The 19,947-nt window shown below is 38.2% G+C and overlaps 1 protein-coding gene across 1 annotated transcript; it reads right to left on the reverse strand.

Annotated features, from left to right (window-relative positions):
- Positions 1–15,285: 15,285 nt before the first annotated feature.
- On the reverse strand, positions 15,286–18,899 carry LOC104226152 (probable protein kinase At2g41970). Its single transcript, XM_009778051.2, has 8 exons — positions 18,744–18,899; positions 18,194–18,415; positions 16,944–17,194; positions 16,707–16,833; positions 16,329–16,602; positions 16,097–16,229; positions 15,861–15,947; positions 15,286–15,778 (listed from the first exon to the last, which is right to left on the reverse strand). Exons 2-8 carry the CDS (start codon positions 18,303–18,305, stop codon positions 15,653–15,655), a joined length of 1,110 nt encoding a protein of 369 aa, XP_009776353.1. The 5' UTR covers positions 18,306–18,415; positions 18,744–18,899; the 3' UTR covers positions 15,286–15,652.
- Positions 18,900–19,947: the final 1,048 nt, after the last annotated feature.

A 19,947-nucleotide genomic window follows, 5' to 3' on the forward strand; every position in this document is an offset into this window, starting at 1 on the left:
AAAATAATGGGTACGAATAGTATTAGTACTGTGATAGTAACGTAAAACTATGATAGTCCACTTGAAGCCCCCAAAACCCGGTGTTACAAGTGCATGAGAAATCTAGGCAAAATACAAAACTAATATAGCTAATGTGTAAAAATATAGATAGAAACAGGAAATAAGTTAGAGGGAGACTCCGGGTGCTGCAGATCGGAGCATGGAAGGAAGCTCATGCCAAGTCTCCGTGCAATGCGTCTACGTGCCCGCGTGACCACTGGAAATACCTATCTCAGTACCTGCACAAGCAGTGCAGAAGTGTAGCATGAGTATGTAAATCAATGCGTACCCAGTAAGTATCTAGTTTAACCTCGAAAAAGTAGTGAAGAGGGGTCGACTTGAAACTTATTAGTGGTCAAATAATAAAATACAACAAGTAACAACAAAACAAATAAACTTTAATAATGAATTTCCAAACATGGATCAATATGAAATCACTAAAATTTCATAATCGGCCTCGATGTCACGAACTCAACTGATATCAAAACCAAATAATATCTCAAGTATTAAGCATGAGTCTGCCGAGGCGAACTACCCAATCGAATAATGATACATAGTATTGCCGAGGCGAACGACCCAATCCCATAAGAGTAATTTGCAATACTGCCGAGGCGAACAACCCAATCCCATTAGAATAGAGAAACTATCTCACTCGCGAAAATACATGCAAGTTGAGAAGAAATAGATCTATTGTTCATAAAATATTCCACAAATTTCCGTAGAAGAGATTCGGTTAATATTTTATTCTATCCTTAATCCCAGTCATAAATCAAGGTAATCAAATATACAAGGCAAATACAAATAGCACATTTAAGGCATGATGTGAATCTAAGTCTACCCGGACATAACATGAATATAGCTACGTACGGACTCTCGTCACCTCGTGCATGCATAGCTCCCACAACAAATAGCACACAACAATTAATACACCTAAGGGGATAATTCCTTCTTACAAGGTTAGACAAGAGACTTACCTCGCTTCCAAGCTCACTAATAGGCTCTAAGACCTTACTAATTGACCTCAAACGACGCCGTGCAATCCAAAACTAGTCAAAAGGCGTACAGACTAATAAATGTATACTCAAAAGCTCATAAGTCAATTGTTAAAGTGATTTCCCAACCAAATTTGGAAAGTCCATAAAAGTCACTCCCGAGCCCACGTGTCCGGATTCCGGAAATTTTCGAAGATAAACGTTACCCATGATGTTACAAATTCAAATATATAATTTATTCCCAATTCCATAATCAATTTCGTGGTTAAATATCATTTTTACAAACTCTAGGTTTCCAACAAAATCCAACAATTTTTACTATATCCATGTTAAGCCTATCCATAATCCATGTATTTAACTCAAAATGGGTAGAATTCACTTACCTTGTGTTTCTTGATGAAAATTCCCTCAAAGTCCCACATTAAATTCAATTCTACCAAGGCTCGTCCTTCTTTGCAATCGCGAAAAAGGCCCCGCGATAGCGAAAGCCTAGCTGGCTCATCCCAGATCCTACCTCTACGTCTTCGTGACCTAAGTCTAGCGTTCGCGATGCCCAGCATCACCTGCCCTTCGCGTTCGCGGTCCCCCAGCCGTGTTCACAAAGACCAACCGCCTTCCTGCATACTTCCCCTTGAACCTTCTTCACATTCGCGAACCGGCCTATGCGTTCGCAAATGAAGACTAGATCCTTAACTGCTTCTCGATGGCCTCCTCGCGTTTGCGAAGAGTAAAATCCAGGAGCCTTCTCTAGCCTTCTTCGTGATTGGGGGATAACCTTCACGATTACAAAGCATACCAACAATTTCAGGAAAGTTGAATTATGTTCTGGGTGGTCCGAAACACACCCGAGTCACCCGGGACCCCATCCAAATGCATCAACAAGTCCATATACAACTACGGACTTACTCAAAGCCTTAGAACACATAAAATAACATCGGAACTAAGAATCACACCTTAAAACCAAATTAATCAACATCTAAGCTCCAAACCCATTTCAACTAACTCCGAACGCGACGAATCACACTTAGACACCTCAGTATGACGTCAAATTTTATATACAATTCACAAATCACAATACGAACCTATTCCAAGTCTCGAAATCTTGAACGGGCATCGATAATACCAAAATCCACTTCAAATCAAATTTAGGAAATTCTAAAACCTTTAAAATGCCAACTTTCAACATTAAGCGCCGAAACGCTCCTGGTCCACCCAAAATTCAATCTAAACATATGCTAAGTCCAAAATCATCATACGAACCTATTGGAATCTTCAAATTCCTATTCCGAGGTTGTTTACTAAAAATGTTGACTAAGTGTTCCGTATTCAACCCAAACCATTCCAAAACCAAACCAACCATCCCCGCAAGTCATAAAACAATAAAAGCACATACGGAAAGTCTTAAATAGGGGAACGTAAATCTATAAGGTAAAACGACCGATTGTGTCGTTACATTAACTTGGCACATTTTAAAGTTTATTAGGAGTGTACATCATACACAATTGTAATAAATAGGGAGATATAGTTCAGGGAGGTTTAGCGCCACCGGATAGTTTAAGTTGGAAACTAACAAAACGTAATAGTTTAGGATGGTTTTAGGGAATTAAATCTTGTTCTTTTGGTCCGGGTATTGAAGAATCACTAGTATGAGCGGGTTCATTTGATTTGCCGTATTAAGAACAATAGTTATGGCACGATGTCACGACCTAGAGCGCCACCAGAGTTGTGATGGCGCCTAACACCACTTGCTAGGCAGGACAACAATAGATATGCATAATTAAACTTACAAAATAATAAGAAATAGTCCCAAATAGTAGAAACATAAATAGCTGAAGCCGTAATGACAATCATCGGTTGCATGAGCTTTATAGAGTACGAAATACAAAGGCTGAAAAAGATACAATACTGTTTGAAACACAAAACAATAATAACATAAGATAAAATAGGGGACTTCAAGGCTTGCGAACGGAACAACAGTGCTACCTCCAAATCTCCAAGCAAATTTGAATAAACAGCTCACTAAAAACAATTGCTATTAGTGAAACCTAGATCTGCACATAAAGTGCAAAGTGTAGCATGAGTACAATCGACCCCATGTACTTAGTAAGTAGCAAGCCTAACCTTAGAGAAAGCAGTGGCAAGGTTGACAAAGTCCGATGCTCACTTTCAACAACCCAAAAAAAAAATAACAACATAATATGCATATAAGGAAAAGCATCTAGAATAATAACATGCTCAACTCTAACACAATAAGACGAGAAATATGCATGCTTTTCAGGTATATCAGTCAAGGCATCAGCCTTTCCATAAATATCACTTAGAGAGGAATTTATCAAGGTAAACTGTGATTTCAAGCTTTATACATCAAGTAGAGACATTAAATACCAATTAGCATGAGAAACATACAACTCTATGCCTGCATGTCAAATATACATGCCAAAATCAACAATATCACAATTTGATCTTCAAGCATACACAATCTCAGCAAGCACATAGTGCCTGGTACAAGTACCCTTCAATCATGATCTCAACACTCTTATGATGCCTTGGACAATACCCTTGAATCATCACAAACACACAATCAGCATTGTACGAATACCTGACATAAGTCCCTCACTAAGCACATGTCATTTGCCTGCAGTCACAGGGCCCAAAGTACCATAGGTTCTCACCTGACTCTAGAAGGGCAGATCCAAGCCCAAATCGAAAGTTAACAATCAATATCACTCAGTCCAATATGAGGGGACTTGATGCAAACGTCTCCTCAATATCGATATCAACATGGCTTTATGGCCAAGATCAGTAATTAATTCGCTCAATATGGCTCTTTGACCCAAAATCAATCATCAATCTCCTCAAGTCTCAAAATGCCAACATCTCACAATATCATAATCAACATAACGCATGGAATATAACAACATGGCACGACTTATCTCAAATTAGTGTCTTATACAAGGACACTAACAGCATCTAAGATAATATATAAAGAGTACATAGAAACAGAGATATAACACACAAATATAATATCACGATTGAAAAATATAACTACAACTAAGGAAAATTACTCAACATAGCAAAAATATCCCTATCATGTCTCAAACAGATATGAAAATAACTTAGATATGATTTCTAGCACGAATAATAGGCCACATACACATACAAGTGAAGGAAACACGGTATCAAAGATGCGTGATAGCAAAACAAGGTATATAATACCCTAAGGTCTACCAAGATCATGAAAAACCATGGTGCACGCATATACGCTCGTTAGCTAGAATATGCGTCAACCCCAACATATAACAAGCCTCATAGCATACAGGGAAATATCCTCAAGTCAAGCTTAGACAAGATACTTACCTCAAACGAGTGAGAATTAATATTCCAAGAATATATTGCATTTCCTCCGAACGGGTTAAATCTAATCAATTAACACACCTCGGTGGTAGATAATGCCAAAGGAAATAACAACATTGCAAAAGACGCGTTCTTTAATCAATTAAAAAAGTCAACCCAAGCCCACTTTCCAGAACCCGATAATACTAATAATTTTGACAACCCTTTCAAATAAGAGTCCAACCATAAAAGCTTCATCCAATTCCGATTTCGAATCGGGGCTCAAATCTCATTTATTCACTTTCTAAAATTTCTTATAAGAATCCTAATTTCTTCTTTAGATTTATCTATCAAATGCCAACATTGAAGATAAAATCATGAATAATAATCAAATCCGGATTAGGGATACCTAGCCAATCCACGTGGGTAAAAATTGTCTAAAGAATTGCCTCAATCCGACCTCCCAATCTCAAAATATAATAAAATAATATTATGACCGAAATAGAGAATTAAATGCCCTCTGTTATAGCTCCCTCGCACCTGCGATCACTTAGCTGCATCTGCGGCTCCGTAGGTGCTGAACATTATCCAGATGTGCGGCTTGATTCACAAAGCCAACCATCATAACTACGGGGAACCATTGCCGCTTACACGGTCTCCTCTACTGCGAAGATGCACAAAAAATTCCACAGATGCGGTCGCGTATCAACAACCAATTTCCGCATCTGTGGTACTACCTACTGCTGCTGCAGCTCGCATCAACGGCCAATATCATTCACCTGCGGTTTTGCAGGTACGACCCATTTCACACAGGTGCGATGCACCAGTTCAGCAGCTGGCAACCATCTGTAATTTTTCTCCAGGTGGTCCAAAACTCACCCGAGCCCATCGGGAGCCCGCCTGAGCATACCAAGAAGTCCCAAAATATGATGCGGAATTGCTCGAGGTCTCAAATCGCACAACGTAACATCGAAGCCACAAATCAAACTCATTTCAAACTTAATGAACTTTCCAAACTTCTAACTTTCAAACTTATGCCGATTACGCCGAACCATGTCTAAACAACTCATAATGACCCTAAATTTTATGCATAAGTCTTAAATCACTATATGAACCGATCCCAAAGCTTGAAATACCAAACGACCTCGATAACTACAAAGTCAACTATGGGTCAAACTTATCAATTTTCAAGTATTCAAAAATTTCAACTTTCGTCAATTAGCCTCAAAATCATATAGAAATATCGGAAACTAATTTCAGGCATATGCCCAAGTCCCAAATCGCCATTTGGACCTATCAGAACTATCAAAATTCCATTCCAAGATTATTTATACAAAAGTCAAACTTGGTAAACACTTTCAACATAAGCTTTCAAGCTAGGAACGAAGTGTTCCAAATCACTCTCGAACTCTCGCGGGAACCAAAATACCTGTGCTCGCAACTCATAATACATCAAACACGACTACAGGAAGCATCAAATAGGGAGAAATAGTACAAATGCACAAAACGAGCGATCGAATCGTTACATTCTCCACCTTTTAAATAAAAAGTTCGCCCTCTAACGAGTTTAGAAATGTACATGCGGTGTCAAACATTACTGGATATTTGCCCATCATGTCAGCCTCAATCTCACAGGTCATCTCCTCAACCGGCTGACCTATCTACTGGACCTTCACTAAAACTATCTCCTTGGACCTCAACTTTCGAACATGCTGTCTAGAACGACTACCAGCTCTTCCTCATAACTCAGGTCCTCATCTAACTTATTGAATTGAAGTCTGACATATGGGACTTGTTTTCATGATACCGCCGGAGCATAGAAACATGAAATTCCGAATGAACTACTGACAACCTCAGTGGCAATGCAAGCCTAAAAGCTACCTCACCGACTCTCTCAAGGATCTCAAATAGATCAATGGACCTCAAGCTCAACTTGACCCTCTTTTCGAATCTCATCACACCTTTCATAGGTGAGATTTTCAACAGAACCTTCTCACCCTGCATGAATTTAATGTCAACCTTCTGGTCCGCATAACTATTCTGCCTTCTCTGATATGTACGAAGTCTCTCCTGAATCAAATGAACTCTCTCAAGAGCATATCTATACCTATCAATCTAGCCTCATTGGGCTCAAACCATCCAATCAATGACCGACATCACCTACCATACAGTTCCTCATACGAGGCCATCTGAATACTCGGCTAGTAGCTGTAATTATATGAAAACCCTACTAATAGAAAGAATTGATCCCAGTGACGTCCAAAATCAATAACATATTCCCTCAATATATCTTTAAAGATCTAAATGGTCCGTTCGGACTGACCGTTTGTCTTTGGGTAAAATGTTATGCTAAGCTCCACCCGAATACCCAACTCATTCAGAACTGACTGCTAGAAATGGGATGTGAACTGAGTACCCGGTCCGAAATAATAGATACTAGCACACCAGGCAATCGAATAATCTCACTAATATAAATTTGTGCCAACCTCTCTGAAGAGTAAGTAGTCTAAATGGTATGATGTGCGCGTACTTAGTCAACAATTACCCAAACTGCATCAAACTTCTTCAATGTCCAAGGAAACCAAACTACAAAATCCGTAGTGATCCTCTCCCATTTAGACTTTGAGATAGGAAATCTCTGAGTCAAGCTTCTAGGATTTTGGTTACTTGACCTGTTGTTAATTCAAGCATCTAGAAACATGGCCCACAATGTCGCGATACATCTTTGCGAATCTTGGGTGAATAGAATATATGGAACTGTGAGCCTCCTCATGGATCAACTCTCTCAATCCATCAACATTCGGAACATAAATCCGACATTGTATCCTCTATACAACATCATCACATATGACCACCTTCTTAGAACCTCCCTGCTGAATTGTATCTCTCAAAACACGCAAAGGGGATTATCATATTGTCAAGCCTTAATGCGCTCGGGTAAGGAAGATTGTGCAATCACTGAAGCAAGAACCATGTTGGGCTTAAAAATATCCAATCTCACAAATATATTGGCCAAAGCCTGAACATCCATGTCCAACGGCCTCTATTCAACTAGAATGAAAGCTAAACTGCCAATACTTACTGCCTTCCTACTCAAGGAATATTCTACTACATTAGTCCTCCATGGATGATACAAGATAGTGATATCATAATCCTTCAATAGCTCCAACCAACTTCGTTGCCTCATATTCAAATCCTTCTGCTTAAACAAGTTATGGAGACTACAATGATTAGTATAAATCTCACAAAACACACCATACAAATAATGCCTCCAAATCTTCAAGGCTTGAATAATAGTGGCTAGCTTCAAATCATGAACCAAATAATTCTTCTTATGAACCTTCAATTGATGTGATGCATAAGCAATCACTCTAGCATAATGTATAAGCACACATCTAAGACCAATATGCGAAGCATCATAATACACGGTATAAGATCCCGACTCTGTGGGTAATACCAAAATTGGAGCTATAGTCAATGTTGTCTTGAGCTTCTGATAGCTCTCCTCACACGCATCAGACCACCTGAAGATAACACCCTTCTGAGTAAACTTAGTCAACGGGGCTGCTATGGATGAAAACCCCTATAGAGAATGGTGATAGTAACCGGCCAAACCTAGAAAAATCCAAAATTCTATCGTTGAAGTGGGTCTAGGCCAGTTCTAAACTACCTCAATCTTCTTCGGATCAACCTTGATGGCATCACTAGATAACACGTGGACCAAGAATGCCACACAATCTAACCAAGACTCACACTTGGAGAACTTAGCATAGAGCTTCTTTTCCCTCAAAGTCTAGAGCACAAACCTCATCTGCCACTCATGCTCCTTCTTGATCCGAGAATATACTACAATATTATCTATGATCACGATCACGAAGGAATCCAAACATGCCTGAAACACACTATTCATCGGGTGCATAAATGTTACTGGGGCATTAGTCAACCCAAAAGGCATAACCATAAACTTGTAATGACCATAGCGGGTCTTGAAAGCAGTCTAGTGGATATCAGAGCCCCTAATCTTTAACTGATGGTAGCCGGATCTCAAGTCAATCTTCGAGAAACACCTTGGCACATTGAAGCTGATCAAATAATACGAGGCAAATGATATCGATTCTTAATGGTAACCTTATTCATCTGTCCATAATCAGTGCATATCCTCATCGATCCATTTTCTTCTTTATAAACAACACCGGTGCTCCCCACAGGGAAACACTTGGTCTAATAAATTCCTTATCTAGCAACTCTTGCAATTGCTTCTTTAACTCTTTCAACTTAGCTGGAGCCATATGATGGAGGAAAAGAGAAAGGCTGAGTGCCTGGTGCCAAATCAATGGCGAAATCAATATCTCTGGTGGGTGGCATACCTGGTAGATTAGTAGGAAACACATCTGGAAACTTCCTCACCATCGCAATTGACTCAACTATACGAGTCTTGGCACCCATATCTCTAATGATAACTAGATACGCCAAGCACCCCTTCTCAACCATCTACTAAGCTTTCAGGTAATATATGACTTCACTCGTAGAACTGCTTAACAAACCCTTCCACTCCAACCTCGGTAGACCAAGCATATCCAAGGTATCGTCTTTGCATGACTGTCCAACATAGCATAATACGGGGATTACCAATCCATACCCAAGATCACCTCAAAATCAACCATATCTAATAACAAAAAGTCTGTCCTCGTCTTAAAACCACATGATACGTAAGACCGATAGACTCGATCCACCATAATAGAATCCCCAACCGGTCTAGATACATAAACAAATGTATCAAGCGAATCACGTAGCATATCCAGACAAGAAGAAAAATATGATGACACATATGAATAAGTAGAGCCAGGATCAAATAATACCGAAGCATCCGTGTGGCACACATAAATAATACATGTAATAACTGCATCAGAAGAGATGGCCTCAGGCCTCTCTAGGAACGCATAACATCTAGCCTAAACTCTACTACACTGAGCTTGACTTCTAGGATGACCACACTTGGATGACCTCCACCTTGGGCTGGCTAAATGGGTGGTGTAGCGACCGACGCATGAATCATAGTCTTCCCTCCCTACTACACTGAATCTCTACAAAAAGGGGCCAATATTTGCTGACATACCCCAAATCTCCGCACTTATAGCGACCTCTGACAAAAAATGACTATACGGCTTGAGTTAGACCCCGTGAACATGAATATCTACCAGAACAACCCGCTACAGATGAACCCTGAATAGTTGGAGCGCGATGAGAACTCTACGCTGTAAGTGCACTGAATGAAGAGTGCACAGAAGCTCATCGACTGGGTGTTGGTGCATGATAAGCTGGCCTGCTTGGATGGCCTCTCCCAAGTCGACCTCGTCCTCCAAATGAGGCACTGCCGAAGCTACCTGAATATAGGGACCTCTTGTCCCTACCCTGTATCTTCTCTCTAGTCTAACTACGGATGCGTTCAATACAATGCGCTATCTCCACAGCCTAGTGAATGAAGTCCCGATCTCTGCCTTTCTAAACAAAGCTAGGTAAATACCTTGGCGAAGACCATAAATGATTCTCTTCACTCTCTCCTCCTCCGAGGGAATCAAAACAGTAGCATGATGGGACAACTCGGTAAACCTCATCTCATAATCAATAACTAACATCTGACCCTGCTGAAGATGCTCAAACTGCCTTCTCAGCTCATCTCTCCTAATGCGAGGCACAAACTTCTCCAAAACGACACTGGAGAACTGAGCGCAAGTAAGAGGAGGGGAACTGACTACTCTTCTCTGCTTATAGATATGCCACTACCTCTTGGCTGGCCCTCTAAGCTGAAACATGGTGAAATTCATTACATTGGACTCCACAAGCCCGAGATTCTGAAGAATCTCATAGCAACCATCAAGGAAATCTTGGGGATCTGCTGCAAGATAACTATCAAAACACGCATGATCTATCCTCCAAAATCTCTCCAACTTCTTCTGTTCATCTGCGGACATATCAGGCTTAACAAATGGTACGACAACAACTATTGGTTGTGGTGCAATAAATATAACCACTCTCGGTGTCTGAAAACCCAAATCAATCTTCTTGGAGGAATGAGTAGTTGGAGTCTGCTCTTCGGCCCTGCCAGAGAAGTAGCTGATGTAGTAGAAAATGCCCCGGCCTGACCCAAACTTTCAAACAGACCAACCATACAACCAAAGCATCTTGAACAACTGCATAGCAAATAAACCCCGGAGAAGCTGAGCTAGTCCGACCGACTCCACACGAATCTGGGCTTGCTGATTTACTGGAGCTACTGGTGGCTTCACAAAAGGTGCCCTAGCACGCCCTCTAGCTGGGGCATGTGCGACACCTGTAACCGCTCCCCTGCCCCTGTCTCTTACAACTCTAGCTCTAGGGACGGGCTCCAGATGGCCACCTGATGTGCGAGTACTCACTATCCATGAGAGAATATAAATACAAGGTTCAGACGCAGATCAATCAAACCGCACAACAAGGAATGAAAGAAAGGGAAATTTTTCCTAATGCCTTATAGCCTCTCAAAGATAAGTACAGACGTCTCCGTACCAATCTATAAGACTCTACTATGCCTGATCATGACTCGTGAGACCTTTATGAACCTAGTGCTCTGATACCAAACTGTCACGACCCAAAGTCCTGTTGGAGCCATGATGACGCCAAACACAGCTTGCTAGGCTAGCCAACAACATATATGCTAAATTAAACTTCCACAACGATAAGAAATGGTCTTAAATAGCAAAGTCACACAAATAACTAAAGTCATAATGACAATACAATTAAAACCACCCCAAATCTGGTGTCATCGAGTACATGAGCTTTATAAAGTACAAAATACAAAGTCTGAATAATATACAATAATGCCTGAAAGAATAAACATTAATAACATAAGATAAAGGAGGGGACTTCAAGGCCTGCAAATGGAACATCAGTACTACCTTGAAATCTCCAAGCAAATCTGGTTAAATAGCTCACTAGCAATCACCGCTATCAACAATATTTGGATCTGCACATGAAGTGTAAAGTGCAGTATGACTACAATCGATCCCATGTACATAGTAAGTAGCAAGTCTAATCTCGAAGAAAGTAATGGCGAGATTGAAAAAGTGTGATGCTCACTTTTAACAACCAACAACAACAATAACATTAGAATAATGTCATATAAGGAAAAACATCTCGAATAATAACAAGCTCAAGTCTAACACAATAAGAAAAAAATGGTCATGTTTTTCAGGTATATCAGTCAAGGCATTAACTTTTTTTTACAGAAATCACTGAGACAGGGATTTATCAAGGTAAACTATGATTCAAGCTCTAAATATCAAGTAGAGATATCAAATACCAATTAGCATGGGGAAAATACAATTATATATTTGTCTGCCACATGTACATGCCAAAATCAACAACATCACAGTTTAATCATCAAGTATAACAATCTTAGCCCGCTCATAGTGCCTGGTACAAGTATCCCTCAATCATTCTCTTAGCACTCTTAGGGGTGCCTGGCGCAAACCCCTAAACCATCACAAATATACACTCAATGATGTATAGGTGCTTGACATAAGTCCCTCACTAAGCATAACTCGTGTACCTGCACTTACCTGACCCAAATTAACATGAGTTGGAGGGGCGGATCCAAGCCTAAGTGCTGATCATATCGAAATTCAAAATCAACTCATCCCAATATGGGGGCCTTGACACAAACGTCACCTCAATATAGATATCAACATGACTCTATGACCAAGATCAGTTGTTAGTCAGCTTAATATGTCTCTATGGCCCAAAATCAATCGTCAATCTCATCAAGTCTCAACATGCCAACATATCACTATATCATAATCAAAATAGTGCATGGAATATACCAACGTGCCACGGCTCAGCTCAAACCCATGTCACACACAAGGACACTAACAACATGTGAGATAACATATAAAGAGTACACAGAGACAGGGATATAACACGCAGATATAATATCATGACTGAAAAATATGACTACGGTTAAGGCAAATAACTCACATAGCACAAATATCCCTATCATGTCTCAAATAGATAAACAAATAGCCTAAATATGATTTCTAGAATGAATAATAGCTCACATAGTCATACAAGTAGAGGAAATACAATATCAAAGAGGCATGATAGCAAAATAAGGGATATAATAGCCTAAGGTCTACTCGGATCATGAATAACTATGGTGTATGCATATATACTTGTCACCTCGCATATGCATTACCCCCAACATATAACAAATATCATAGCATATGGGGAAACATACTCAAGCAAAGCCTAGGAAAGATACTTACCTCAACGAGCGAGAATTAATACTCCAAGAATCACTTGCCTCTCAAATTGGCCTTTGAACGGGTCAAATCTAGTCAATTACCACACGTCAGTGTTAGATAATGCCAAAGAAAACAACAACGATGCAAAAAGACGCATTCATTAAATAATTAAACAAAGTCAACAAAAAATTCAACTCGGGCTCGTTTCTCGTAACCCGATAAAACTTACAAATTTTGATAACCCATTCAAATACGAGTCCAACCATACAAGTTTCATCCAATTCTTACTATGAATCGGTATCCGAATTCCATTTATTTACTTTCCAAAATTTCTTACAAAACCACCAATTTCTTCCGTAGATTCATTTATCAAATGCCAACATCGAAGATAGAATCATGAATAACACTCAAACTCGGGTTAGGAACACTTACCCAATCCACGTGAAATTAAAAGCCCTTTGTTACAGCTCTGTCGCACATGCGGACCACTTAGCCACATATGCGGCTCCGCAGGTGCGGAACATTATCCACATGTGCGGCCTGATTCACAAATCTAACCATCGCAGCTGTGGGGAAATATTACTGCATATCCGGTCTCCTCTGATGCGTAGATGCACAAAAAATTCCTCAGATGCGGTCATACATCACCAATTTCCACATCTGTAGTCCTACCTCCTACCGCTCCAACTCTCATCACTGGTCAATATCATGCACATGTGGCTTCGTAGGTGCGACCAACTTCACGCAGGTGCGACGCACCAGTTCAGCAACTACCAGCCATCTCCAGTTTCCCTCTGGGTGGTCTGAAACCCACCCAAGCCCCTCGAAACCCTGCACGAGCATACCAACAAGTTCCAAAGCACTACACGGACCTACTAGAGATCTCAAATCACACAATGTAACAACGAAGCCACAAAGCGTAGCTCAATTCAAACTTAATAAACTTTCCAAACTTCTAAATTTCAAACTTACGTTGTTATGTCGAACCACGTCTAAACAATTCGTAATGACTCCAAATTTTACGCACAAGTCATAAATCCCTATATGAACCTATCACAAGGCTCAGAATACCAAATAGACCTTGATAACCATAAAGTCAACTGTGGGTTAAACTTATCAATTTTCATACCTTCAATATTATCAACTTTTAGCAATTAGCCTCAAAATTATCTACAAACATCGAAAATCGATTCCGGGCATATGCCCAAGTCAAAAATCGCCATTTGGACCAACCCGAACTATTAAAACTCCGATCCAAGGTCATTTACACAAAAGTCATACTTGGTCAACACTTTCAACATAAGCTTTCAAGCTAGGAACTAAGTGTTTCAAATCACTCCAAAATCCCGCGGGAGCAAAACCACCCGCACTCGCGAATCATAAAACATCAAACATGAATAGGGGAAGCATCAAACAGGGGGAAGGGTACAAATGCACAAAACGACAGATCTGGTCGTTACACATGAAATTCTTCCCAAGTTGTGCGGGCGTGTATTTAATTTTATGCCGGATATAATGCGATATAAATATATGTTTTAGCAATACATGAATAAGAATATTTAAAGATTTTTCTTAAAAATTTTTTTTACTCACAAAACTTTAAATTCTTTTCAAGTAAAATGCATGTCCAAACATAATTTCAACTTTCAAAAATCTCATCTTTAAAAACTCTTTTTTTCAAATATCAACCAAATTTATGTCGAGACTCTAGCTAAAATTTGTGCAAGTACAATTCTTCCAAAAATAATAATTTAACAAATCCACATTATGCAAACACATTGGGCTTACAAATCCACCACTAAAGGTGAGAGATTCAAATAATGATGATTTTATGCTTGTAATAAACTGTTCAATTTGTTAAAGACGCAAACCCAGCTTAAATATTTTTCATAGTAATGTGGTTCTATTTACTTCTATGGATATAAAGTTAGAAGTTGTTGCTTAAGGTTCCTTGATGTGTCGAGAACCGTTTTCTCTAACAAAAGTATTAATACTTCAACAGCTTCTTGGAGCTCAATATTTCTTTATTAAAGGGATGGACTTTTTACTAGGATTCGAATCAAGATGAAGTTTCAACATCTATTAGAATAAAAAAGATCTAATGGATCTTGTAGGATTTTCAAGAAATTCTTCGATTTTAATCATATGTTTCTCACGTTCCGTGAATAGCTGAGACATTGAGGAATATCCAAAAAAGAATTGGCCCGATTCTATCTCTTTTCGTTTCGTTTGAAAAAAGAAAACATCCCAAATAACTGATCTTTCTTTTGTCTATTGAGTCTCTTTTTGATTAATCAATGCATGATATTTTGAATCCTCATTATCCAAATAATCTCTCGATTGTCAGAAGATCCTTAGCATAAAATATCAACATATAATTAGTGGATGGTTTAGTTTGATAAGATAACAAACTAATGAATTATTGTTGCGCTTCAAATATTAGAATTTGTAGCACAAACTCTAACTTGCTGCAACAGTGGTAAAGGTCACCACCAGAATAGTGAATCGAAGCCAAAGCACGAGGATACTGAAAATTAATTTAACAATTAAAAGTTATCTTCAATAAAACTGATAGTAAATTTTAACAAAACTCACAAATGGTAGAAGGACTGATATTTGTATCCAGTAACATGTCACAACTCACAACTAAACTAGCTTTGAGAATTTTAATTCAACCCCAAAATTTCAAAAATTCTTTCGAGCATTATGAAAACATATTGGATCAGAAAGGGAAAAAACTTACCTATACTATGTTTACACCAATCCAATGAATACATCAAAATATGTCTTGTACATGCACTTTAATCACTTATAGATGGTTATCTACATGTATTTTTTCCTCATTTTATCATTTAACCATGGAAAATATTGTTTGATGTAAACACCGACTATGAGTAAGTTTTTGTCGAAAGAAAGCATAACATCAAGGCCCTCGCGACCATAACTTGAATCACAGACTTGTTGAGACTCCTAAGAATTGCCCTGTGCTGGTTTCAAACCAGAAATGTACTATGCTTGAGACTCTGGTCCTGCTGGTTTTGAGTTGAGAAGTGGTTGCAGTGCTTTGACAACAATTGTCATATTTGGCCGAAAATCGGCCTCATATTGAACACAAAGTGCTGCTACAGCTGCCAACTAAGTAACAAAAGTAGAAGAATCAAACAAAGGGAAATCAGCAGACTGGTGGTATTTTCTAGCAAATATAAAGAATGAAAACCTTTGCAATTGCTTTTGGAGGATAGTCATTATTTAGCTTGGGATCAACACACTGCTTCACTTTGTCTTCACTCAATCTTGGAGTTGCCTGAAAAGAATTTGAGTTTAAATCAGTAGACCAGTGGTATACAACAACTACGCCTTAATCACAAACACGTTTTGGTCGGTTATATGAATCCTCACTGACTAGTGGTATATAAATACTGAAAAAAAAGGTGGAATAGGATAAGAATCTACCCATGTGACAAGACTCTGTTGTCCTTTGGGCATTGTATGATCTACTGGCTTCCTTCCTGTCAAGAGTTCTAAGAGGACGACGCCAAAACTATAAACGTCACTTTTCTGTGTAATCTGTCCTGTCATGGCATACCTAAGCAAAAATCATAACCTCTTTGCTTAATAGGACTAATGGAACTATCATTTCCTTTTTATCGTAGTTATGTGAAAACTCGATATGAGCAGGACTTACTCTGGAGCATGGTAGCCAAATGTTCCCAAAACTCTAGTGGAATGCAGACGCGCTGCTGTGTCTGAAGATTGGTTTGAGATGTTGAAATCAGCAATTTTTGCTGTAAAATCATCAAAGAGTAAGACGTTGCTGGATCTGACATCACGATGAACGATAGGTGGCTGAACTTTTTCGTGTAGGTATTCGAGGCCTTTTGCTGCACCATAAGCAATTTTAACTCTCTCATTCCAGGTAAGAACTGGACCTGGCTCAGCACCTTGTACGCCTTTTCTACCTGCAATGGAACTCTAAACAATCAACTATATGCTGCAATAAAAATACAGAAAGAAGGATTCGCGCAACAACTATATTAAGTACTATGATTGAATTTTTATGTACCATGTAATACATCGTGTAAAGAGCCCTTTGTTGCGAACTCATATACCAATATACGATTGTTTCCCTCGAGACAATAGCCCATGAGAGTCATGAAATGCTCATGTTTAAGTCTTGAAACCATTGATAACTGAAATAAGTTAACCATTTCAATTATAAGTGTTCTTTTCTTTCCAGCTATGCATATCATCATTACTAAAAGGAAAAATGATCAAAAATGGAAAAAATGCATTCATTCACCTGGGCTGCGAAGTCAGAATCTGGTTCTGGTGAAGAACTAGTATCCAACTTTTTGATTGCTGCTTGCTGACCATTGCTCAATTTAGCACAAAAAACGCGGCCATAAGATCCCTCTCCAACCAAAGCTTTCTGACCAAAGTTGCCAGTTAATCTATTTAGCTCATCCAAAGTAAACACTGGAGCCTCAATTGGTAATACTTTCTGAGGAGCTCCACCTCTCGCTGCACTCCTTGGCTCTCCTCTTTCACTAGCTACAATACCCCAAAAAAGAAAAAAAGAAAAAAAAAAGGTGTGGTAAAAGATCTTCATCTATTAGCCCAATACCACATGATTGAGCAAACAATATAAGAACACAATTACATCTCAGTTCCAAACAAATTGAGGACGGGTATATATGAATCCTCACTGACCATGCTTCAATATCCTTTAAATTCATATTAGGCACATAAAAATTATATAAAATTAAAAAGTACTATTCCCCCGTTCTAATTTATGTGAACCTGTTTGACTGAGCACGACGTTTAAAAGAAAAATAAAGACTTTTGGAATTTGTGGTCCCAAACAAGTAAAAAAATGGGTCCAGAGTATATATGATTATAAAAGCTTCTCGTTAAGGGTAGAATTGAAAGTTTAAGCTGAATTGTTTCCAAATTTAGAAATGAGTCATTCTTTTTGGGACGGATCAAAAAAAAAAATAGATTCACCTAAACTGGAACGGAGGGAGTAGAAATTTTGTATATTTTCCATTAAAAGGACTTTTAGCAAAAATATAGGACTTAAAATAAATGTACTAACATGACCAAAACATATCCTCAACTAATTCGTATCACGAGTATAAATCTTTTTCTCTTACTGTGCCTTATTTTTTGCTAGGTCCGCATGGATTCCAAGAGATTGTACGTAGATTTTTCTAAACAAATGCTTTCCATCCGATTTTAAGTCTATATTATCTCATGTTAACACGTAAAATCAACATAGTTTTACACCTATGAACCGGTGCATCAAGAGCTCTTTTAATTTTGTCTATACCGTCCCATTGTAACGCATTGAATCAACATAGTTTCACACCTTCGAACCAGTGCACTTGAAGCTCATTTATGTCTATATCGTCCCGTACTGTAACATGTCGAGTCAACATAGTTTTACACCTACGGACCGATGCTGCATCCGGAGATCGTACTCGATGCATGAAATCCAAATGAAAATTGCATGGAAATAAAAACAAAAAAAGCGAGAAGGTAGGATCATACCACCCCCAGTACCACCACCATAGGGATTGCCAGCTCTAGGAGGAGCTGTATTTTGATTGGATGGTGGGCCACCACTGTAGACGTCTTCTTCTCCACCTCCACAGCACGACATTTTTGTTGTTCAACTATGGAAGCCACAAATTCTCCTTAAGTGCTCCTTTTTATTAAATCCACATAAAATCCAATGCCTCCGAGGAGAAATAATTTACATGTTAAATTATCCTACGAAAATCGCAAAATCAAAAACTATGATCAGAAAAAGGAATTAATTACCAAAACGAAAAGAACATGAAGACACAATGTCTTAGTCTCGAATTTATAAATAACATCACAGAGTATAGTGTGTTTGATATAAATTCATCTAACCCAAAAAATTCTGGTAATAGCAAACACACTCTTAATCATATGAAACAATTCTATTATGGTTTATGTATCTTTCAGTAATTTAAAAATGATTGCTTTTTGCAGTTCAAAAACGTGAAATATTAATGGTGCTTGTAAAGAACAGATCATGAAAACTTGTTGAATTAAATAAATTAATGTTACGTACCGAAAACCTTAAGGAGAAAATTAAAGACAGCAATGAATCTGGAAGAAATGAATTTAGGAAATGAACAAGAAGAAGGAAGGAGAAAGAAGAAATTTCATGGTTGAATATTTCCCTTTCTTCTCTGATTTTTTTTTCTTCTGTTTCACAGAGTTTGGAGGAAACGATTTTTTCTGTTTTACGAGAAAGTCGCATGTAAACTTTTTTAACCGCAATTATAACTAACATATTATTTCTACGTACTGCGTGCCTCCCTTCACTTTGCACGTCCACTTATCAATTATCATGCACCTTCTTATTTTACTTGGTAAATAAAATATCTTTACTTACCCAAAAAGAAAAAAATTTAAAACAGAGAACAAATTACTAACCAATTATCTTACTTGTACTATAGAATAATATTTGAAGTTAAATTTTCATATACAAATGTGTGTTATTCTTTTTAAACAAATTAGAAAGGAAATAATGTCTCGTAATCTTAAGACAGAGGGAACTATTGTATGTATACCATTTCATTTCTCATGGACCGTCAATAAGTCTTTGAATATCTTGACATCTGTTTTTTATTTATAAATCCTTTTAAGGGAGAAAACCCCATTAATTGGCTCCAAAATCTACCAATGACCTCTAATGTGTATCAAATTTGAGTTTTGTTAATATAATACGAATATTAATTGTTAGCCACATCTATGATACAAACTTTATCTTTTTTTTAATAATATTTTTTTTTACGAATAGTTAGTTGTATGAAAATGAAAAAGAAATATTTTAAATTATTCTTGAAACGACAAAAAAAATAAGGCCAAATACATATACAACCCATCCAACTTGACACCATTTTTCATTTTGGCACTTTATCTCTACCTTGTTCCATTTTGGTCCTCCAACTCTATTTTATATGTTCCATTTTGGCCCTTCAACTCTATTTCTTATGTTCCACTTTAACACAAAGCTGAAACCAGTGCAAAAAAATATAGCGCGTGTATATACACAAATTTGAGGTGTAATAAATATTCAATTAAATATTGCCACCTGGTTTTTTTATTCATGTCAAATGGGTCAATACTATAATACCTGAACCCAACCATATTTTTTCATCCACTGTTGCCCCATCTTCTTTCTCTAAGTTCCAAAGCCTTCATCTGTCGATTTCATACCTGGCCCGTTTAGATGAAATAAACCCACAAAAAATACGGTTCGGTTCAGA

Source organism: Nicotiana sylvestris, chromosome 12, assembly GCF_000393655.2.
Source record: "Nicotiana sylvestris chromosome 12, ASM39365v2, whole genome shotgun sequence".
NCBI classification, from domain to species: domain Eukaryota; kingdom Viridiplantae; phylum Streptophyta; class Magnoliopsida; order Solanales; family Solanaceae; genus Nicotiana; species Nicotiana sylvestris.